The following is a 24,556-nucleotide window of genomic DNA, read 5'->3' on the forward strand; positions in this document are numbered from 1 at the left end:
TTCTTTTATTTAGGGCTTATTTCATTTTTCTCAGTGAGAGTTTGTAGTTTTCAGTGTACACATTTTACAAATCTTTTGTCAGATTTATACCTAAGTATTTAATATATTTTGATGTTATTGCAAATTATATTGGTCTCTTTCAATTTCAAATAGTGCTTTTCTAGTATAGGCAAACCTCATTTTATTGTGCTTTGAATTGTTGTGCCTTGGAGATACTGCGTTTTTTACAAATTGAAAGTTTGTGGCAACTCTGGGTCAGGCAAGTCTATTGGTACCATTTTTCCAACAGTATTTATTCACTTCATGTCTCTGTGTCACATTTTGGTAATTGAAAATTTTTATTATTGCTATATTTGTTATGATCTATGATCAGTGATCTTTGATGCTACTATTGTAATTGTTTTGGGGTACCATGAACCACCCCATATAAGTTGGTAAACTTAAGTGATAAATATTGTGTGTGTTCTGGGGCGCCTGCGTGGCTCAGTTGGTTAAAGCCTCTGCCTTCGGCTCAGGTCATGGTCTCGGGGTCCTGGGATCGAGCCCCACATCAGGCTTTCTGTTTGCCAGGGAGCCTGCTTCCCCCCCCCCCTCTCTCTGCCTGCCTCTCTGCCTACTTGTGATCTCTGTCTGTCAAATAAATAAAATCTTAAAAAAAATATTGTGTGTGTTCTGACTGCTCCACTGGCCATTCCTCTGTCTCTATTTCTCTCCTCAGCCCTACCTATTTCACGAGACACAACAGTATTGAAGTTAGGCGTATTAATAACTCTACAGTGGCCTCTTAGGGTTTAAGTGAAAGAAAGAGTCACATGTCTCTCACTTTAGACCAAAAATTAGAAATGATCAAGCTTAAGGATAAAGGCAGTCTCACAAAATCAGAGGTAGGTCAAAATCTAGGCCTCTTGCAGCAAATAACCAAGTTACAAATACAAGGGAACAGGTCTTGAAGGAAATTCAATGTCTACTCAGTGAACACATGAGTGATAAGAAAGTGAAACAGCTTTATTGATGATATGGAGAAAATTTGAGTGGTCTGGATAGAGGACCAAACCAGCTACAACATTCCTTAAGCCAAAGCTTAATTTGGGGCCAAGTTCTAACCCTTTTCCATTGTATGAAGGCTAAGAGAGGCGAGGAAGCTGCAGAAGAAAAATTTGGTTTAGCAGTGGTTGGTCCATGAGGTTTAAGGAAAGAAGTCATCTCCACAAAGTGGAAGCAGCAAAAGCTGATGTAGAAGCTACAGCAAGTTTTCCAGAAGATCTAGCTAAGATAATTAATGAGGGTGGCTACAAGAAACAACAGATTTTCCGTGTACACGTAACAGCCTTGTTTTGGAAGAAGATGCCATCCGGGACTCTCATAGCTATGGAGGAGAAGTCAATGCCTGGCTTCAAAGCTTCTTAGGACAGGCTGACTCTCTTGTTAAGAGCTAATGCACCTGATGATTAAGTTGAAACCAGTGTTCACTGACTGTTCCAAAAATTCTAGGACCCTTAAGAATTATGCTAAATCTACTCTGCCTGTGCTCTATTCATTAAACACAAAGCCTGGATTACAGAACATCTGTTTACAACATGGCTTAAGGGGCGCCTGGGTGGCTCAGTGGGTTAAAGCCTCTGCCTTCGGCTCAGGTCATGATCCCAGGGTTCTGGGATCGAGCCCCGCATCGGGCTCTCTGCTCAGTGGGGAGCCTGCTTCCTCCTCTCTCTGCCTGCCTCTCTGCCTACTTGTGATCTCCGTCTGTCAAATAAATAAAATCTTAAAAAAAAAAAAAAAAACAACATGGCTTAATATTTTAAACCCGCTGTTGAGAACTACTTTGCTCGGAAAAAAAATAATTCATTTCAAAGTATTACTGCTTATTTGCAGTGCACCTGGTCACCCAAGAGCTCTGATGGAGATAGACAATGAGATTAATGTTGTTTTCGTCTGTGCTAACACAGTATCCATTCTGCAGCCATCGATCAAGGAGTCATTTCAACTTTCAAGTCGTATTATTAAAAAAATCAATTTCTTAAGGCTGTAGCTGCTATAGAGAGTGATTTCTCTGATGGATCTGGGAAAAGTAAATTGAAAACCTTCTGGAAAGAATTCACTATTTCAGAACCGTTGTGATTCATGGAAAGAGGTCAAGATACCAAGATGAGCAGCAGTTTGGAAGAAGTTGATTTCAGCCCTCACAGGTGACTTGAAGGGATTCAAGACTTCAGTGGAGGGTGTAACTGCAGATGTGGTGGAAACAGCAAGAGAACTGGAATTAGAAGTGGAGCCTGCAGGTCTGACCGAGTTGCTGCCGTCTCATGATGAAGGGACCCTTATAAAGGATAAGAAGCTGCTGCTTTTTGAGGAGGAAAGAAAGTGGTTTCTTGAGATGGAATCTGTTCCTGGTGAAGATGCTGTGAGGGTTGTTGAAATAACAAAGGATTTAGAATATTATACAAACTTAGTTGATAAGGCAGCGGAGGGCTTGAGAGGGTTAAGTCCAATTTTGAAAGTTCTCCTGTGGGTAAAATTCTATCAAGAAGCATCACATGCTACAGAGAAATCTTTTTTGAAAGGATGTTGCCTTATTTTAAGAAATTGTCACAACTCTCCAAACCTTCAGCAACCTCCCTCCTGATCAGTCAGCAGCCATCAATGAGGCAAGACCCCCCACCAACAAAAAGTCAGAACTTGCTGAAAGCTCAGATGATGTTTAGCACTTTTTAGCAATAAAGTATTTTTTAATTAAGGTATGTACATTGTATTTTTAGATACAATGTTGCATAATTAATAGACTGTAGTATAGGGTAAACATAAGTTTCACATGTATTGAGAAACCAAAAAATTCATATGACACTATATTGCAATAGTTGGTGTATTATGGTGGTCTGGAACCAAACCCACAGTATCTGTGAGGTATGCCTGTACATAGAAATACAACTAGTTTTTTATATCGCTCTTGTATTATGCAACATTGCTAAACTACTTACTGGACCTACTAGCCTTTTTGTACATGTATTCAGATTTTCTACAGAAGATTATGTTACCTGCAAGTGAAAACCAGTTTACTTCATCCTTTCCAATCGAGGGATTCTGTTTGTTTCTTGCTAGTCTTTTATCTAAGCGAAAACTTCTGGGATAATGTTGAATAGAAATGGCAGAGTGGGTGTTCAGGCTTTCACCATTAAGTATGTTTTAGTTGTAGGTAGTCTGTAGATGTCCTATACCATTTGGGGAAGTTCCTTCTATACTAAGTTTGCTGAGAGTTTGTTCTATATTAGATTTTTTCCCAATGCTTTTTCTACATCAGTTGAGATATTTTAAATCATTTTCTTCTTTAGGCTGTTTATAGGTAGATTACACTGATACATTTTTTTTTATTTCTTAAATTTAAAAATTTCCTTTATTTTACTTTTATTTTTAAATATTTTATTTATTTGAGAGGGAGAGAGAAAGAGAGCGTGCACAGAAGCAGGGGCGCAGACAGAGGGAGAAGAAGATACAGGCTTTCCACAGAGCAGAGAGCCCAGCATGGGACTCTGAGATCATGATTTGAGCAGATGCTTAACCGGCCGAGCCACCCAGGTGCCCCTTGACTTTAAGTATAGTTGACACAGTGTTACATTAGTTTCAGGTGTACAGATAGTGATCCAACAACTCTGTATATTATGCTATGCTCCTGAGTGTATACATTGATTAATTTTTGGGTTTTAGCATAATTGTGCATTCTTGAGATAAATCACACTGAAAGATGTATTATCCTTTCAATATACTATTTGATTCAACTTACTAAACTTTAGTTAGAATTTTTAAATATGTACTCATGAGGCATATTAATCTATAATTTTATTTCTTTTTTTTTTTTAAGATTTATTTATTTATTTGAGAGAGAGGGAACCTGTGTGAGTGGGGTAGGGGGTTGGGGAGACGGGGAAAAGGGAGAGAATCTCATGCAGACTCCCTGCTGAGCATGGAACCTGATGTGGGGCTCCTTTTCAGGACCCTGAGATCTTGACCTGAGCCAAAATCAAGAGTGAGATGCTTAACCATCTGAGCCACCCAGGTGTCTCTTGATTTATTTTTATTTTTCTTATGCTTGGGGTTTGTTAAGATTTTTTGATCTGTAGTTTATAATTTTCATCTAATTTGCAAGTATTTTGGTCATTATTTCTTCAAATATTTTTTTCTCTCTCCTCTCTTGACACTCTGCCTTGCAAACTTTTGATATTTAGCCTTTTCAGACTTGCAACTCTGTGTCTTCAACTTGGATAGAATGTTAGGTTGCACCTGGGTTTCCCCTCCCTGTGTCCTGGCTTGGAAGTTTCCTCTAGGCAGTAGGCTGGGGCAGTCATAGGGCTCACATTGTTCTTTGTTTGTGAGGGATCATTGTTGTTCATTTCCTTGTCTCCAGTGTCTTCAAAAACGTTTCATAGATTTTGTCCCATTTTTTAGTTGTCGTAAGTAGAAGGGTAAATTTGGCCCTAGTTTATTCATCTTGGCCTGAAGTGAAAGTCTTCAGTGTTATAATTTTTATTTGTTTTTGAGTCAGGATTCAAATGTGGTTCATTTATTGCAGTTTTTGATATGAATTTTTTGTTATCTTTTTTTCTATAGGTTTCCCCTTCTCTCTTTTTAATTTGCAGTTGATTTGTTAAAGAGTAAGATTATTTTTTCCTGTGTTTCCCATACTCTGAATTTTGCTGATTACATCCCTGTGATGTTTAATATTTTCTCTGTCCACTTTATTGTCTGTTAACTTATAGATGCATCTAGGGTATTAGAGTCAGAATTGATTATTTTGGCCACACTGCTTCTATGAATTGGTAGTATATACTCTCAGTAGGGAGTACATGTTATCTGTCTCTCTCTCTCTTTTCTGCTATGGTAACAAACACTGATTTTAATTTTGAGATCTATTAAATTTATTGATATTGAAAATTGATATCTGTTTCTTTCAAGCTTTCTTTAATATTTTGCTAGATTATTTCTATACAGAGAACTTTTCCCTTACCTACTATTGGCTATGTGGAGCAGTTTGAGTAGGATCATCTGGATTAAATGTTCGGTTCTTTGTCTGATTTTTAAAATATTGAATTGATTCTCTAGAAGCCTCCATTAGTGAGCATTTGGCCTTTTCTGTTTTTAATATCATATGAACACATGCCTTTAAATTTCTTTGATGTATTTCACTTTTTTGATACTCAAGTATTTTCATCTCTGGTCAGTAATCTCTCTAAGTTGGCTTTTATTTTCATACTGCTCTACTAGTCAGTAATTGTTTCCTTGCTTTCTGGTGTGACAGGTGTTCTAGGTTTATTGTGTGCATTTCCTGCTTCCAACCTAGAATGAAGCAGTAGAAGGAAGGAAATTAAATGATTTCAGAGTGTTATTGTGAGGGAGAAATTTAAGCAGTTGGGAATTACCGTGGAAATCAGCTTGTGTATTCTAATTCATACCTGGGTTTTCAGCATGACTGGTGACATAAGAAATATTTGCTGTCGACTAAACTTCCTATTTTATTTTATTTATTTTTTTTAAAGATTTTATTTATTTATCAGAGAGAGAGAGAGGAAGAGAGAGCAAGCACAGGCATACAGAGTGGCAGGCAGAGGCAGAGGGAGAAGCAGGCTCCCTGCCGAGCAAGGAGCCCGATGTGGGACTCGATCCCAGGACTCTGGGATCATGACCTGAGCTGAAGGCAGCTGCTTAACCAACTGAGCCACCCAGGCGTCCCTAAACTTCCTATTTTAAACATTAAGTATTTTCTTTGTGGTTATACCAGGTGATTTTCTTTTCTTTGTAGGCTTTGCTCATCAGTCAGAAGATGATCAGGTGAATGTAATGGGTTTTCGCTTCTTAGGAGGCTCTCGAGTTACTCTTCTTGCTTCTAAAACCTCTCGTAAGTAAACCTATGGTATTATTGCTTTTGAAATTTTCTCTTGAGGACACTACATCACAGATCATCATTACATCAAGGATTTCTGATGAGAATGTGTTCCGTTATTGAAAACTAAGCCATGGTATTAAGTATTTAGGACATAAAAGTTATGAAGATAAGATCCTGTTTTATTAGAGGTATGTAACGTTGGTTTTGGGGATTAGGAGAGTTTGAGAGAACAATTCAATGAATTGAAACTATTGTTGAGAGAACAATTTAATGAATTAAAAATATTGTTGAGATAGGTATATGGTGAACTAGGTTTTAGGAACTACTAGAAACTACAATTAATTTGTGTGTGTATGTATATTCATATATCCTCCTTTTGGACATTGACAAAGATGAAGGTGAAATTGTGAATAGTTTCTGGTGCCACTAATCTCAGTAGAATGAAAAGTAGTAATTATGTAGTTACGTTTGAATTTCAGATGTAAATATTCTTCATTGATTTGGTGGTTTCATATAAGAATAATAGTTGAAACTACTCAATGTAAAACTGATTTCTGATGTATGTGGGATACCGAAGTTGCTAAACTCATTGAGTTATATACACCTTCATGGAAATAAAGTAAATATTAAGAAAATTGTGTTTAACAAATTTTAGGAACACTAAGGGTATTAGTGTGAATAAATGCATATGTTGATATTTATATGTTAAAAGTTTGGCTGAGTACATTCCTAATTTTAAAATCTCTGCAGTTTGTGAAATAGGCTTCCACTTTCTACTTTATGCATTTGCCATTTTAGTTGTTTATTTCTTGAATGATCAGAAGATATAGTAAAATAAGGACATATCCCTTTTGAAAAATGAAGGTGTTAGCAGGAGGAATATAAATACATCCCTATTTTAAAAACTAGCAGTGTTACAATTCTGAAATATATAGATTGGTGGCTGGTGAAATAGACTTGGATACAACTAAAAATCCTAGAATAAGGCATAGAAATCAAAGATAATTCTTAAGAGAATGAGAGGATTCTGTACTCTTCATGGTCTTTTTGATTGGTCATGATTGCAGTCCTTTTTGCATTGGCACCATTTTGTTTTGATTAGATTTAATCTTTGGTTGGATGATGGAATTATGTTGGTATATTTCTCTGTTAAACTGTTCTCTTTAGTTAAACTAAAAAATCATTGTCAACATTTCCTTGGGAAATTGTACACGTCTGTTTGACTTCACTTGATAATGCTGTATGATGACTCTGAAATTGAGATTACTAAAAAAAAGCAAAAAGTTACTCTTGGTGCAAGTGGGAATACTTATTCCTAATTTGTTCTTTTCTAAATAAGGTAACTCTTAGAGCATTGTTGTTGCCCATGATTTCCTTATCATTTCGAAATTTCACCAAATATCCAGGTATATAATTGTCATATTCATCTGAATATATGGCAATGCCTTCATGCTATAGAATGGGCAGACTAAATAATGGACTAGGACAGGACCTTTTATTTATTTATTTTTTTAAGATTTTATTTATTTGACAGACAAAGATCACAAGTAGGCAGAGAGGCAGGCAGAGAGAGGGGAGGAAGCAGGCTCCCTGCTGAGCAGAGAGCCCCATGTGGGGCTCAATCCCAGGACCCTGGGACAATGACCTGAGCGGAAGGCAGAGGCTTTAACCCACTGAGCCACCCAGGCGTCCCATGGACTAGGACAGGACCTTTTAAATGAGGAACCGAATGAGCTACGTAAACTGAAACTTGTAAAGTAGCTATTACAATTCCTTGAAGGTTTTTTGGCTTCAGTGACACACAGAATTCTACCTAGGAAATGCCCTTTGGTAATAAATGGATGTAGGTATGGAACGACTAGTTTTCTGGGTTGAGGCAGATGTTGGTGCTCTCTCCTGCTGTATCAGTGTTCATCCCCAAGAAAGGAATGAGGTAATTTGTACCCAGTCTGTGTTTGGCATCTTTCTTTTTTGTGAAAGGCACATGGTTTTTGGTTTAGAAATCTGAATTGACAGAAAAATCCTACATGTGGAAGAAACCCAGGATTTTTTCCCTAGTAAACAGTCAAGTACTTTGCAAGTTGCCATTGGATATTGAGTAGTATTTTCTGTGGGCTTGACATATTCATCTCTTTTTAAGACCTGCCTGATAATTAACCAAGCCTTGAAGTGTGCTGATCAGTAATTTTAGTTCAATTTCCTGCTTAGTTATAGATCAGCCAAAGCAGACAAGAAAAAAGTGAATGCAGTTCATTGGCTAAGATATCAAATCACATTCTCTGGGGGAACTGAATAGGTTTTTATTTTCAGAAAATAGAGTAGTGCTTCAATGTCATTAGAGTTTATTATGTGAATTCTGGAAAAACAAAGTGTTGAAGATAAAAATACTTACGAGAAACACTCTTCACTAGAGAAATTGCTGAAAATGATTTCCAGAGTCTTAAATTGAAAATAAAAAGATAGGTGAAGGCTATGTTTGTTACCTTGATTGTTGTAAAAGTTTTACAAGTGTATGCATATGTCCAAATTCATCAAATTGTATACATTATATATATGCACTTTTTTGTATGTCAATTATACCTCTGTAAATTTGTTAAAAATAATAAGAGGTAGAATTTTGTGAGATTAAATATTTTTATAATGTACTTGAAAATCCATTATTTTGACTGATTGAACACAGTGAGATTTTAGAAGGAATATGCTATTGGCTAAATGTGTGTATATGCCAGCCATGCCACTTTCTTAAGCTCCATTTCTGTTGACTTATTCCTTTACACAACAAACATCGCTACCTCCCTCTCCTTTCTCTTTCTTCCTTTCTCTCTCTATTTTTTTGTTGTTTCTTATCTGTTTCTGTTATTTATTTATTTATTTATGTTAAATTAGCCAACATATAATAATAATACATCATTAGTTTTTGATGTCGTGTTCAACGATTCATTAGTCATTTCATTTTTTAAATTAGTTTATTTATTTGAGAGAGAGAGAGAGCAAGAAAGAGCATGTGAGCTGGGGGAAGGGGCAGAGGGAGAGGGAGAGAATCTCAAGCAGACTCCCTGCTGAGCAAAGATCCTGATGCAGGGCATGTTCTTAGGACCCTGAGATCATGACCTGAGCCGAAATCAAGAGTCAGATGGATGCTCAGCCAACTGAGCCACCCAGGTTCCCCTCTGTTTCTATTTTGATCTTTATCTCTACTATATCTATTTGTACCTTGCCTTATTCCACTTGTTTCTTCAAGGATTAAAAATAGTTTATGTGTTTCCAAAATATGAAAGGTGAAACTAAATAGTTGAAGGAAATAGAGAAAATAAGAGCAGGAAATTAATAAAGATATAAGTAAGAGTAACACTCAGAAACATACACTGTACAGACTCAAAATAATAAGAAAACATTTTAGTTCCAATTTTCAGAAATGTTCAAGGGATAAAATCAAATAAGTTGTTTAGTAGATGCACAGCCATTACTGATGCTGAGTCCAGAATGAAATTTCTGAATTAACAAGGACAACTTCTTCAGTAATGTCTCTATAGCTTATTTTTATAATTATAATGTTAGTAATTACAACTTATGAGTAACAAATTTCCTAGAGCTTTAAAAATAATGATGAACTCAATTTACTAAATATATTACTGTCTCAGCCCAAATCAGTGCAGTCTGAGCAGCAGCTTAATCCAAGGATAAATTTAGCGTATCTGGCATTGCAAGTTTTTAGTATCTAGTATTTTCACTAAGAACTGGACAACCAAAGGGCATCTGGGTGTCTCAGTCTGTTAGGCATCTGCCTTTGACTCAGGTCATGATCTCAGGGTCCTGGGATACAGTCCCACATGGGGCTCTTGCTCAGCTAAGAGCCTGTTTCTCTCCCTCCCACCCCCTCTCCCTCTGCCTTTCCCCTCTGCTCATGCTCTCTCTAAAATAAATAAAGTCTTAAAAAAAAAAGAACTAGACAACCAAACTTCAGTAATTCAGAAGTAAAATGTAGCTGGAAGGAGTTGTGGGGTTTGTTTCAATTTATTTTTTAATTTTTTAAAGAAGATTTTATTTATTTATTTGACAGAGAGCACAATCAGGGGTAACAGCGGGCAGAGGCAGGGGGAGTGGCAGGCAGAGGCAGAGGGAGAAGCAGGCTCCCTGCTGACCAAGGAGCCTGATGTGGGACTCTGTCCTAGGACCATGGGATCATGACCTGAGACAAAGGTATATGCTTAATTGACTGAGCCACCCCGGTGCCCTTTTTGTTTGTTTGTTTGTTTGTTTTAAAATGAGCACAATTAGAACATGGTTCAATAATAATTGAAAAGATTGAGTTCAGTGGGAGAGGCTGATGATCAGGAAAAAGAAGGGGGACTCACAAAGCAATGGAGTCCTTGAGGGGAAAGGATGTGGGTTACAGAGCTTGGGGACAGGAGAGATTGAACGTTAGGCCTTTGTAACTTTACTGTGACAGGAGGGATTAGATGTATGTAGATCCAGAGAGGTTTTGTAAATTAGTTGTCAGGATGATAAAGGAACTCTGATGGTGACTAAATTTGGGGGAAAAAAAAAAAGTATAACATTGGTGTTTTGGAGAATAAAAAAGAAAACTCATGAAAGGATAAGGCAATTTTGAGTACCCATTTGAAGTTTTAGTTCCTGAATTTTGAAGTGAAACCAAGTCATGCTTAGACAATTTTCTCTGGCAATGATTTGTTTATTAGCATTCAGGCAACTAACGTCAGGACTAGGACTTTGAACCAGATAATTTTACAGCAAGTAAAATATTTTTGTGAGAATGATTATAATGATGGACCACCAAATCTAAGCTGTTAAGAGAAATAAAGATTAAACTGAAACATAGTGAAAAATTAATAAATAAAGATCAGAGAAAACTGATATATGATGAAAAATTAATGGGTTAATTGGATCACGAGTCTTAATAAGGTTGAAGAAGTGACATAGTGGGAGTTGTAGAACAACTGAACTAGAAGAACAAAAGGTGGTGGTCAGAGAATGAATGAAAGGTTGATGTCAGGGTTCAGAGGAACTGCAGATTCTGATAAAGATAAGGTAATCAGACAAAGTATGACCTTGGGGAGTAGATTGTGAAGATGGGAGAAGACCAATGGAGACAGAGCTTTCAAGGAAATGAGGTGTCACAGTTGTAGATATTGAAAGAGCCTGTTTGATGTTAGTACAATGAAGGAGAAAAAGAAGCATATTCAGATATATTATTGTGAAATTTTAGAGCACTAAGGATTCAGAGCATATCCTCTATGATTAGAAAGGGAAAAAAGCTACATAAGGAAGATGAATCAAGAAAGCAGTTTAACTTATCAGCAAAATCCTTGGATATTAGAGGACAATGGAAAATTTCCCCCAAGATCTGAAGGAAATGATTTTCATATTAGAATTTTGTGCCATGCTAAACTGATAGTTAGCAATGAATACTGAGTAAAAATGTACTTCTCAATGTCACAAGTAGGGCTAAGCAATTGCAAGTAGCAAATTTATGTAGCCTCAGGTAGGCTGTTGGAAAATGGGAAAGATAGCTAATACAGTGAACTTTTCTAGTGAAAAGAACTTTTCTATTGAAAGATTTTAACATACTGGAAAGAGCGATTAGATTGATTAATGTCAAATGTAAAAGTCGTTTGCTTGTCTGTTTTGATTATTTTGCTTTCAGATATAACGAAAAAATTATAGTCATGTGTGAATAGGATTGGGCCTTGAAAAAGGCTTTCTTTTTGTACCTGCCCCAAAGAAGCATATATGGTCTTGAACTGTGTTAACCAAAATATATTTAGAACAAGGAAAGTAAGGGTCTTTCTCTGTTTCATCTGAGTAGGCTATACCTTTGTTCATTTTTCATTCAGCAGACATAGTAGATATAAAGACTGTCATGGCTCCTGTGGAGCTCCTGAACTAATGGGAGAGATAGAGAGTTGATAGTAGAATATTTGGTAAACTTACAGAAGTACACTTTAGGTGCAGTTGGAACCCAAAGGATAATGTTCCATGAGACTTTATTTGTAAAGGATCTTGAGGAATGAATAGGAGATTATTAGGTGGAAAGCATTTCAGAAAGAGGAGAAGATTATTAAAGCATGGGGTTTTAGAGATCAGTAAATTTTCTTCTGTGCCTGGAAGTTCATATAGTAGGGCTCTGTGAGAGTCTTTTTTTTTTTTTAAATTTCAATTTTTACTTACTAATTTTTTTAAGTGGGCTCTGAGCCTAACACAGGGTTTGAACTCATGACCCTGAGATCAAGACCTGAGCTGAGATCAAGAGTTGGATACTTAACCAACTGAGCCACTAAGATGCCCCTATCCATTAATGAAGCCAGAAATTTAGAGATAAATATAATGATCAAATCTAACATATACAGTGATTCATCAATATAATATGACTGTTAAGATTTATTTTAGAATTTCTTAGCAGTATTACCAAGGGGCAATGGAAATATTATATAAATCCAGATTGGAAAAAGCTTCTTGAAAAGTAAACTTAGAGAAGTCATCCATAGTTTCTACGAATACTGAAGGAGTTGTATATTTAGAATATTATACTAATATCTACTGAAATTGTTTATATTACTTCCTCCAACTTTTTGGTTTAAAAAGCATTCATCTGCTTATCTAGCTCACATTTTAAAATTTCCAAATAGCATAAATTACATTTCTGCATTGTTTATAATATGACTACAAACATTATTTATATTGATGAACTTCAGATGTTCTGACATGAATAGAGACTGACAAGATACATTTTTGTGCCCTGTTTAGTTAAATATATTATTTTCTCCATTTGTAGTAGAGTGGAATGGCAATTGACTAGACTCCAATTATCCAAATTTGTTTCATTTGGAGGCTGAAGTGGTTATTTCCACTGAGCTGCTATTACAAGATGCAAAGGAAAAGAGATAAAAAAAAAATTGAATGTTCATTTTGGCAGCTATTTTAATTACGAATATTGTAAGGGTGTATTTTAAAATACAACTTTCTTCTTTTATGTTATATTATAAATAGAAATTTTTATTCCTCCGTTCCATGAAATGTGTACTCTGGAAAGTCTCCAGGGCAATATTAACCACCTTGGAGTACTAATACTGAGAAAATGCTTAATAATAAAGATAATGCCTTATAAATCTTTAATTTACTGATTCTTGTTGATTTTTGGTAATCTGAAAAAAATCAACTTAAAATATTGTGTTTCTATTTCTAAATCTTAAGTCTAATTGTAAAATTTTTCATTGCAAAAAATTTTAGTTTTCTTTTTTTCCCTGAATGTGTTGGTGAAAACTAGAAAATAATTGAAGCCAAAATGCTAAAGTTACAGAAAATATCACACCTATTTAAATGTTTATTATGTTTTTTTACATTTCTATTATTTAGTGACATTACTATAGTTGGTCACAGTAGAGTTCTGTCTCAGTGCATTTGGGTTGTTAAAACAAAACACCATAGACTGGGTGGCTTTTGTACAACAGTAATGTATTTCTCACAGTTCTTGAGGCTGCAAAGTCCAAGATCAAGGTGCCAGTAGATTGGGTGTCTGATGGGAGCCTACTTCTTGCTTCACAGAAGTCTGTCTTTTTGCTACGTCCTCACAGGGCAGAAGGGGCAAGGGCGCTCTTTGGAGTTTCTTTTATAAGGTCACTAATGCCATTCATGAAGGCTCCACTCCCATGGTCTTATCACCCAGAGGCCCCAATTACAAGTACCACTGCTTTGGACCTTAAGATTTAACATGCAGATTTTGGACAGGACACAAAATTCAGTCTATAGCAGGGACGTGCTGGGTATCTGGAATTTTAATTATGTTTGAGTTTTTCATTGAGCTTTAGATTTTTCACTTGTTTTACTCCATACTTTTTGTATCAGTTTTAATTTTAACAACCAATATTTTTTGAACATCTAATTTGCTTGGTCTAAATTTAAAATATAAACTTAAATTGCATTTGTATAAGTCTCTTCCATACAGTATTATATTTGATCTTCATACTAACCTTGTGAGGTATGTTTTATTTTCCCATTTGTGTACATGAAAAAAATTGAAGATTCAATCATTTGTTTGTACTGAAGTCACAGATTTAAAAATTTACTAGATTTTAAGTTTTGATCAGAGGACAAGACTAGAGAAATATAGGATTTTCTTCCTAACATGATGCATCTAATTATTACACATGCAACCACCATCTGTGACCTGGATCATTGTTACAATGTCCTATCAGTCTGTTCTGGCCCCTTTCTGATTCATTTTCTTTTTCTTTCTTTTTTTTTTTAGATATTTTATTTATTTATTTGACAGACAGAGATCACAAGTAGGCAGAGAGGCAGGCAGAGAGAGAGAAGGAAGCAGGTTCCCTGCTGAGCAGAGAGCCCAATGCGGGGCTCGATCCCAGTACCCTGGGATCATGACCTGAGCCGAAGGCAGAGGCTTAACCCACTGAGCCACCCAGGCGCCCCTCTGATTCATTTTCTTATTAATTTTTTATTTTTTTCAGCATAACAGTATTCATTATTTTTGCACCACACCCAGTGCTCCATGCAATCCGTGCCCTCTACAATACCCACCACCTGGTGCCCCCAACCTCCCACCCCCCACCCCTTCAAAATTCTCTGATTCATTTTTTACTTGGCATCTCTAGTAGTAAAAACAAAGAAAGAGATAATCAAAATTATATCATGCCACTCTCCAGCTTGAAAGCCTTTGTGTTTATAGTGCTATCCAAACTCTTTACCAACCTTTACGGTCTTTCCTGTGTGTGCTGGCCCCAGCCTAATATCCAGCCTCATCTAAGAACACTCACTTTCTACCTAAACTGTTCTTCCCATCATTAAACTCCAAACTTTATGATAAAATGATGAGGAATGTGGGGTCTAGACACAAATTGATAGTTGAAATCCCAGTTCTCCTTACAATTTGTCTGAATGACTTTGGAAAAATTAACAATGCCTGTATTTTCATCTACATAATGGGGATAAAACTGTACAATTATATTATGTAAGAATCAAATGCAATAATCCCTCAAAAACATGTAGCAATTTCCAACAATACTATATGCGCCAGGTAAATTTTAGCTGCTAGTATTATTTTCATCACTTTTACTGTTAACACTACCACTGACGTCAGTTTCTTAGTGTAGCTTTCTGTGACCCATAGTATCTCAAGAAAGAGGACCCATTCGTCTTTATTATAGCACCGTTTTCATCTGCATTCTAATTCTTTCATGACTTGTAACTATGTATTTGTTGTTTACTTATTTATGTTCTGTCCTTACCACTAGGATAAAAACCAGGACCAGTAGATGTTGTTCTCCGTTGTCTCTCCAGCACTTACACTTCATAACTTTTGAATGGATGAATAGATATAGTGTTACCTTGAATGTCCTTGAGACTGTCAACCAAAGATATTTTTGCCTTGTGGCCCTTCTGTAAAGGGAGCTACATTTCATTTCCCACATTTGCCCCTTTGCTTTGACCACACTGTATGACTTTTCTGTTACTTTATCTTTATAGAGCAGAAGTCTTTGTTTGCCCACTACAGGGATTGAGATGGGTCTCTCAGAGAGTTTGTAGGCCTCTGTTCAGGTAATTTAAATCCTGAGGAAAGGAGAAGGGAAATGTTTAGACCTGTCCATGTTTCATTTTGTCAGATGAGGGATTTTGTTGTCTGCCAGGTGGGGAAAGGAGTTCCGGTTATAGGCAGCAGAGACAAGACACTTTACCTCTCTGGGGAAGAGTTCTAGACACTGCTTCCTTTCTTGGCACAACATCCTAAATATAACACCAAAGTCCATTGTAAGCTGTGAATGTGCACTAAGCCCAGCGCTTCCAAGGAGGCATTAGCATAGGTGCTAATTGGATTTGTCTTGCACAATCAACGGTCAGCGCCTGGCCAGCTGAACTTGGGGCTACTGTTGGTTTTCTATTGAGAATCCTGTCCATGGTTCCCCCAGTGATAAATTATGATAAATTTTCTTACTAACTTTGGTGGGCAGACTTTCCTGATCATACCTGAATATGCCTTGTTTCCAGATTTTCTTGCCAGTATCTATGTGGGCAATTTAACAGAAACTGGTATGATAATCTTGTTACAGCGCAGCATAAAAACTGCTCACTCAGCTTCAGCCATACTAGCTTCCTCAGTGTCCCTGAAAGCACATTCCTACCTCAGGGCTTTTATACTCATTTCCCTGGCTTGGAATGCTCTTCACATGGATATCCAGGGTTTGCTCCTTTGCTTCATTCAAGGAATCTTGAAATGTGTGTTTTTTTTTTTTTTAACATGTTGAGCCAGCATATAATTCTTTTAGATATGTCACAGTAATTCGAGTTGTTTATGTACATGCCTTTTCGGGTATGTAAATTGTCACACATTTGTATTGGAAAATTATACTTGAATGGAATAATCTTTTCCTATAGTTTTATTTCATTTTATATACAAGACATTTTATTCTTTACGTGTATTTAGACTGCATCCCAGATTTTTCTACCTGCTTGTAAAGCCTATTCAGAATCCTTCTAGAACCATAATGAATGAGATTTCCTTTGAAATATTAGTACTATAATGTTTATGTAAAAATTTTGTAGCTTTATCTAAAGTGACAGCAAATTCTCTGCTAAGGAAAATACATTTTATTAAAGCCACTTTTTTTTTCATATCTACTCTTTGGAAGTTACTGAGTTAATTAGGTTCTATGTGGGTCTAACCAGGTTTATGATGGAATCCCTACCCTGAGGCCCTGAGGCAGGAATGCGCTTTCAGGGACACTGAGGAAGCTAGTATGGCTGAAGCCAAGTGAGCAGTTTTTATGTGCTGTGTTTTAACAAGATTTATCATACCAGTTTCTGTTAAATTGTCCAGGTAGATACTGGCAAGAAAATCTTGAAACAAAGCATATTCTGGTATGTTCAGGAAAGTCTGCCCACCAAATTTAGTGTGAAAACTTATCAGAATTTATCACTGAGAATACACACACATGAGGAAATAATGGTGACAATGATGATAGTTGGTAACATTTATTGAGTACTTATCATGTGGCAGGCAGCATTTTAAGAATTTTATTAAAATGAGCATTATTAAGGCACTGTGTTTTTTCACTTTCAGAATCTCAGGATCTGAGAATGGTAAAGGATATTGCATAGTATTATGAACCTGGGAGGGAGCTCTTCTCTAATATTATTGACAAGTATTCCTACAGAATCTCCATGGAGATTTACAAGAAGGGCAGGGCTCTGAGCTCCTGAAGGAGGAGCTCACATAGCCCAGAAGGAGCTGAAGCTGAAAAATGAGGATGATGAGCAACTGTGGGAGGTGTGGGAACCCCTGGAGCAGGAGCTGGAGGTGTTGCTGATGGCCAGACTTTCTGAGGAAGCCCACAAAATGATATGAGAAGCTCTTATGAAATAGGTGGCATCAGAAAAGCTGCTGAAGGAAGTGGTGGGTAGAATTGACTGACATGCTGCGGGTGGAGGTGACAGCCTTGAAGATACAAGTCATCACATCCACATCTAGCCTCTTCCAACCATGAGCCCCACTTACAGCTGCTAAACCCTGCTCAGACTGGGCCCCACTAGGACCAGAAACACTAGCAGCTCCCTCTGCCCAGCCGTGAGCCCCTCTATGGGACATACTGTTGCCATGGATGAGGAGGACAAGGAGATAGGTATGGCCCTTTTTGCAGAGTTCTAAGCCTGGAGGGAATTGCATATCATGAACAAGCCCTATTCCTTCCTGGGAAGGGTGTACCCAGAGGATGTGGGCCGTTGTCTGGACTTAATAGTGTGGGATTTCTTGGTGCTGTTGTAGGCCAGTCTGGAAGACAACAAATGCTCACCATCTAGCCCATGGCTTTGCAGATATTGCTGCAGTAAGAGTGGACACAGTTAAGTGTGGCAGTGCCACCATAACGTGCCGAAACCTGCCAGTACCATATCTGGCTCTGGCACTTTCAAAGCCACAACTACATCTCACCATCCTCTCTAGCTTGGATCACTGTAGTGTGCAATTTTGTCATGTTCATCTACTACATACAGCAAGACCTGTTGCATAAAAATATGAAGCCAGTGTTTTGGGAGATCGCAAAGCTGCAAAAGGAGGTGAAGCTGGCCCAGCTTAGATTTTTCCGCTAGAAGACCTAGGGTAGTACCTGGGTCTGGAAGCAGGGGCTATCGGCTGGGCAAACAGCTGTGCCCAAATGGACAGACACATAAAAAGACAGGGTCCTAGAGCCAGTCCTGAGCCAGAAGCCAAACATCTGCCTAGGAGGGACAAATGGCCAGGACCTGGAGGCAGCACTGATCTGGCACCAGATATCTGTCCCAGGACAGATGGAGTGACAGATTTGTATGTGAGATGACCTGTCTTTTTTCCCTATTGAGTTCTAAAATTCTCAAGGAGATTTTCAAGAAACCACCAAATGCCAACGAGCTCTGAGCTTTAAATGCTTCCAATGGAGTGAGATTGTTCCCTACCTCCTAAGGCAGCTAACTCTACAAATATCTGTAATTATTACACAATACTTACTGTGCCTTCTGTCCTTTGCAGCTCCTTTGTTATTGTCCAACTCTTCTGCTATGTTATAGACCATCACATACTTGAAAATAGGAATGTATCCCTTGTGGGGAAGTCCTGGCACTTTTGTGGCAACATCAACCTTCATGAAGTATCCCTGGATCAGTAATGGCAGAAACAGTGTTTACTCTTGCCCCATTACTCCATTTTTCCAGGTCTGCAGTGAACTCCTTGAGGACAAAGGCTTTTGCTGTATTCATGGTTTTATTTCCAGTATCTTGCGCTGAGTTGCGTAAATAATTGAAAGAGTGAATAAATACCAGTCTGAGATTAATATGTTGGCTCCCAAGTTTAGCTTAGATAGGACCTTAGATTTAGAGAATTCTAATACTGTATTTTGTCATCATTATTCTTCTACCTCTTTACTCCTGCCCCACCACAGTTGTGCTCTTTTTGTTCTTAGAGAATTAACCATCCAGTGACAATTGTAAAGAAAGGTAAAAGCCCTGTTCTCTTTGATGGGAGAAATGAGGAAATCATCTGATCAGCACTGTGGGCAGAAATCAGAATCCAGAATAAGACTATGGTGAGGGGAGAGCTGGGGGACAATCCAGGAGAAATTATATGATAGCAGAAAACATCAGGGTTTTTGCCATATGCTATGGCAGGCATATCCAGTGTATTTTATTCTTTATATAATTGAAAGAGAGATGACTAGGAGAATGAGAAGAGATATATTTTTGAATTCTGGTGGAGGATGACAAATTGAAGTCCTAATAATCAATTTAGAGATGACATATATTTATAGAATTTGTCAAGGTATGATGAGGAATATAATAAATATTTTACATGTTCATGTGTCATGCTACCTTAGCAAGACCTTAGACTCCTTACTCAAGGAGACTGACTTCATCTTTGTATTCCTAACATGCATTTCTTTATGAAATTGTACATAACAGATGCTTAATAACTGGTGAATTACATAGAATAGGGGAATTGGTTCCTCTATACTATAGGGGAACCAATATATAAACTCTCCAAGAGTTTATAATCTCTTGGAGAAACGGAATATAATCACATGGAAAGTTAAATAGGAATAAGAAAAAGTATACACCCTGACCAAATGGGATTTATTCCAGGTATGCAATGCTGATTCAGTGTCCGAAAACCGATCAGTGTAATCCACTTAACTTTAACTTTACTTAATGGCCCAGGGTATCTGTTTGCATTCATTAGTCATAATAAATGTACATAATACTGTCAGATAATAATTGGGGAAACCAGGTGAAGGGTGTGTGGGAACTCTGTATAATCTTCATAATTTTTCTGTAAATCTAAAATTGTTCTAAAATTAAAAGTTAATTTGGGCGCCTGGGTGGCTCAGTGGGTTAAGCCGCTGCCTTCGGCTCAGGTCATGATCTCAGGGTCCTGGGATCGAGTCCCACATCAGGCTCTCTGCTCGGCAGGGAGCCTGCTTCCCTCCCTCTCTCTGCCTGCCTCTCTGTCTACTTGTGATTTCTCTCTGTCAAATAAATAAATAAAATCTTTAAAAAAAAAAGTTAATTTAAAAAATGCATGGTTATAAAATGCATAATAAACGTACTAATAGTAGACGTACTAAATCTCTAGATAAATTCAAAGAGAAAGAATACTGTAATGTGGTTAAGATTAATAGCTAATCTTTGGATTAATGGCTAGAGTTCTAATCCCTGTCCTATTATTATCTGGCTAGATGACCTTACAGATTATTTAAACTCTTCTGTAAAATAGGGATAACATAATTTCTCCATAGGGGTATTGAGGTTTAAACCAGAGAGTGACTGCAGAATGCTCAAGACAGTGCCTACTACACATTAGTGTTTGCTGTGGATGGTAGAGAAGATTTCTTGGGGTACGTAGGCTTGAAGCCAGGTCTTGAAGAGTAGGTAGGATTTAGATAGGAGAAAAGGGTATATATCATGAACTCTAGCTCTGACATTGAATTTGCTTTGTGACCTTAGATGAGTGTCTGAAATTCTTTGTGTGGTTTTCCTTTTTATTAAAAAGAGGTTGTTGCAATCAGTGCTTGGTTCATAGTTGGCACTCAACAAATAACAGATGCTCTTATCATAGATGTAGTTATTGTCACCTTTGTCATCATTGTTGTCGTCATTAAACGGGGGGGCGGATAGGAATTAGGCTTTCTTGGAGCTGAGGTTTCAGCTAATGGAGGGAAGCAATGTTTATATTTAGGGAAGAGTCTGATTACAAATATAAATAAAAGAACTATTAGAAAAAGAGAAAACTTTGATCATGATTACAGGGATTTAAGCTGGCTACAATGTCTAGGATGTGAGGGACTTTCTACAGTGTAAGTTTTATTTCACATCAATATTCTGAAAAATTTAATGAATACCATATTATACTTTTGCAGGCTTTTTTTTTAACCTTATAAACAAAGCTAGCTTGCTTGCTTCCTTTTCCCCTCTTTCTCTCTCTCTTTTTCTCTCTCTCTCTTTCTTTCTTTCTTTCTTAGAAGGACTAAATTTTGCATTTTTAAAAATTTTTTTTATTTTTTTTAAATTTTTTTTGTATTTTATTGTATTGAAACCTATGATAAGAAACAGGGAAAAGTACCATACTCTGCAGCTTGCTAATGTAACCACAAGCCTTTGGAATTAAATTTGAAAATGTTAAGTGGTTGATGTAGAAAACTGCAATAAAAGCACTAGAAATCATATTTGTATTCCAAAAATACAATTTATGGTATTTATATCAGAGTTAGTGATAATTCACATAGTTTCAGCTAGTAATTATGTGTTAATAAGCATTTTTCCTTAATTATTTTCTCTCTCAGAACGGTATCGCATTCAGAGTGAACAGTTTGAAGATCTTTGGCTCATAACAAATGAACTTATTATCCGCCTTCAGGAATATTTTGAAAAACAGGGAATCAAAGATTTTGCCTGTTCGTTTTCTGGATCTGTGCCCCTTCAAGAATATTTTGAGTTGATTGATCATCATTTTGAGGTGTGTACTATCATAACTAACATTACCTGCAATTTTTCTCTGTATGAAAGAGAGGAGATGCTACAAAGGAAAGAATTCTAGTATTCTTGGCTATTATATCAAATGCCTCATGTAGTTATTTTATGTGGTTGGTAGATTTTGTGTATCTGTTCCTGCCCTCTTGCCCAGTTTGTGATCACTTACAGACATCAACAGAGTGACTGCCTGGAGCTAAGCATGTGGTCTGGCTTCAGAACAGAGCTGATTTAATTGTCCCACATGGGGACTTAGCCTTTGACCCCAATAACCCAGTGTTAAAACTATTTGAGCTTATCAACAGCCATTTGGCTAACTAATTCTAGCAGGTCATAAATGAGGTGTGATTATAAAGTAAAGTGATTTTTCCTTTTCTTTTTTAACAAGCACATCAGAACTTCTGCATCTGAATGAGGGTTAACCACATAAAATATTCTTTAGTATCTGGCACAATGGGCACTTAGTAAATGCTGAATGATTAAATGTCTAAACAAATGAGATCTGACAGTGACTGTGTTGCCCAAATATTTTTGCATTTCTTCTGTGAAAGAGCCTGTGTTAGATTGTCCTGAGTATCATGATGGGATAAAATCTTCATTCTTTGAAGACTGATTTTATATTTGGAAATAGGAGTTATATTTGGTAAATGAACTGGACAAATGACAGTCATTATTTTAAAAATCTCATGTGTTAAAAAAAAATTCACCATATTCTATTTACTTATTTGCCCATAAATAGACCCTGTAGGCAATTACAAGGGCTGGTGGGGTTGCAGATTTCAAAAGGATTTTGAACATTATTCAAGGAAGCATTGGTTCTCTAGCATAACTACTTTTTAAGGAATCAGTAGGTTTTGGCAATTCAGTATATAAACAACAATGTGTGATGTGTGCATGACAGAGTGAGTATGTCATGTCTCATGAACATTCTATGTAGTTCAATCCCTTTGACATTCTAAGAACATTGACTTTAACCTCTAAAGACTTCTTCTTTTGGTAGAGTATGAACATGAAGGGAAAATTTCACTGCATACAGTCACAACATCTCGTTATCAAATTAATTGAGCTTACTTGGGTTATCTTTCATCTGTGCTGATAGTATTTTATAGGACAGTATGCTTGTGGCCAAATCATGGCACCAAAATTTACATTTAGGGAATATATTTAGGTATTTTAAGGATTGAGAACCTTTGCAGTCCTCTAGGATATATTTTAAAAAATTCCTGTGTCACTGTGCAAAACTGGGATCTAGTGGTTTATGGAAGAGACCACAAAAAGACTATACTAATTATGTATCTGTAATATTTAAAACACAAAATATTAGATTCTGATTGACTATAAGTTTGACATACAGCCCCCCACCCTTATTTGCTGGCTAGTAAATCTCTGGAGTTTCAATATCAGGGGCTTTTTCTTTCGGGGAGGGGTTTAGGGAACATGATGAACTATAGGCACTTCCTTTTGTTACACAGTCTTAAAAAGCATTATTATATTTCCTTTCTCTCTGGCCCCACTTTCTGCTTTTTTTAAAAAAGATGTGATTTTAATCTTTTGAATTAAGATAGCTTTTGGAATTCTAGTGTCCCTTAGTGTTAGCTCCAGGAAGGTAGGAATTTTTGTCTGTTTTATTCATTGTTATATCTAGAGCAATGCTTGGCCCTTGGAGCAATACTTGTTAAATGTTGAAATTCTGAGACATGAAAACATTTCAATCACTGATGTCTGGTTACACATTCAATGGAGTAACCTGGCTGATGTGTCAGTATTGAAACTGTCTTCTTAATTTTTGTGTGTTTCATGAATTTAGTAAATAAAATATTATAGCTAGAAATTATATTATTAAAAGTATATTATGATAATCAGGCTAATATTCTTTTTAAAAAATTTAGTTATTTAAAAAAATCATTTAACTTTTGGTAATGAACTCCCCCCACCTCTGCCCTTCAAGAGAATATTCTTTGGTTTAGTTAGTTACTTAGTGCTTCTAAAATTGGGATTAAAAGACAGTAATACAATTTCAAGTAATAAAACAATACAAAATACAATATGTTTCTTTTTTTTTTTTGGGTAGTCATGTGTCTGGAGAATGCATACACTAAAAAGGAAGTTTTGTTTGATATAAGAAATGTAAATTGTAATATGTTTAATTTCTGAACCTTTTATTTATTTTTTTTTTGAGAGGGGGAGAGAGTGTGGTTGAGGGAGGCAGTGGAGGATGGAGGGTTGTGGAGGGTGAGGGGCAGAGGGAGAGGAAGAAAGAGAATTTTAAGCAGGTTCCACAGTCAGCCAGAGACAGACGTAGGGCTGAATCTCAGGACCCTGACATCATGACCTGAGCTGAAATCAAGAATTGGATTGACTGAGCCACCCAGGTGCCCCTGATTTCTGAACATTTTGAAAATGTTGTTTAAGACTAGTTGATGATTGTTTTGTATAGTTGAATTAGCAGTTTATATAATCTGATTTCATGGAGTGTTCCTTCTACTCTGTGACTCTCACTAGCTTCTTTTATTTTAATAATATTAAATTCAAAGATTATGAGAAGAGTTATAGTAAAAAGAGTCTATTTTTAAATTAATTTTTAAATTTTTTTACAAACATATATTTTTATCCCTGGGTACAGGTCTGCGAATCACCAGGTTTACATATTTCACAGCACTCACCATATCACATACCCTCCCCAATGTCCCTAGCCCCACCACCCTCTCCCAACCCCCCTCCCCCCAGCAACCCTCAGCCTGTTTTGTGAGATTGAGTCTCTTATGGTTTGTCTCCCTCCCGATCCCATCTTGTTTCATTTATTCTTTTCCTACCCCCCAGGCCCTCCCTGCATTGCATCTCCACTTCCTCATATCAGGGAGATCATATGATAGTTGTCTTTCTCCGATTGACTTAGTTCGCTTAACATAATACCCTCTAGTTCCATCCACGTCGTCGCAAATGGCAAGATTTCATTTCTTTTGATGGCGGCATAGTATTCCATTGTGTATATATACCACATCTTCTTTATCCATTCATCTGTTGGTGGACATCTAGGTTCTTTTCTTAGTTTGGCTATTGTGGACATTGCGCTATAAACATTCAGGTGCACGTGCCCCTTCGGAGCACCACGTTTGTATCTTTAGGGTAAATACCCAGTAGTGCAATCGCTGGGTCATAGGG

At 36.9% G+C, this 24,556-nt stretch overlaps 1 protein-coding gene across 2 annotated transcripts in view; it reads left to right on the forward strand.

The window, feature by feature from the left end:
- The window catches only part of BBS9 (Bardet-Biedl syndrome 9), a 458,887-nt gene that overhangs the window by 213,724 nt on the left and 220,607 nt on the right, over positions 1-24,556 (forward strand). For both annotated transcript variants that reach the window (XM_047694606.1, XM_047694605.1), the window contains exons 17-18: positions 5,789-5,884; positions 21,208-21,380. In XM_047694606.1, coding sequence (XP_047550562.1) covers positions 5,789-5,884; positions 21,208-21,380 — 269 coding nt within the window. The remainder of the gene's footprint in view (positions 1-5,788; positions 5,885-21,207; positions 21,381-24,556) is intronic.

This window comes from Lutra lutra, chromosome 11, assembly GCF_902655055.1.
Source record: "Lutra lutra chromosome 11, mLutLut1.2, whole genome shotgun sequence".
Lineage (NCBI taxonomy): Eukaryota > Metazoa > Chordata > Mammalia > Carnivora > Mustelidae > Lutra > Lutra lutra.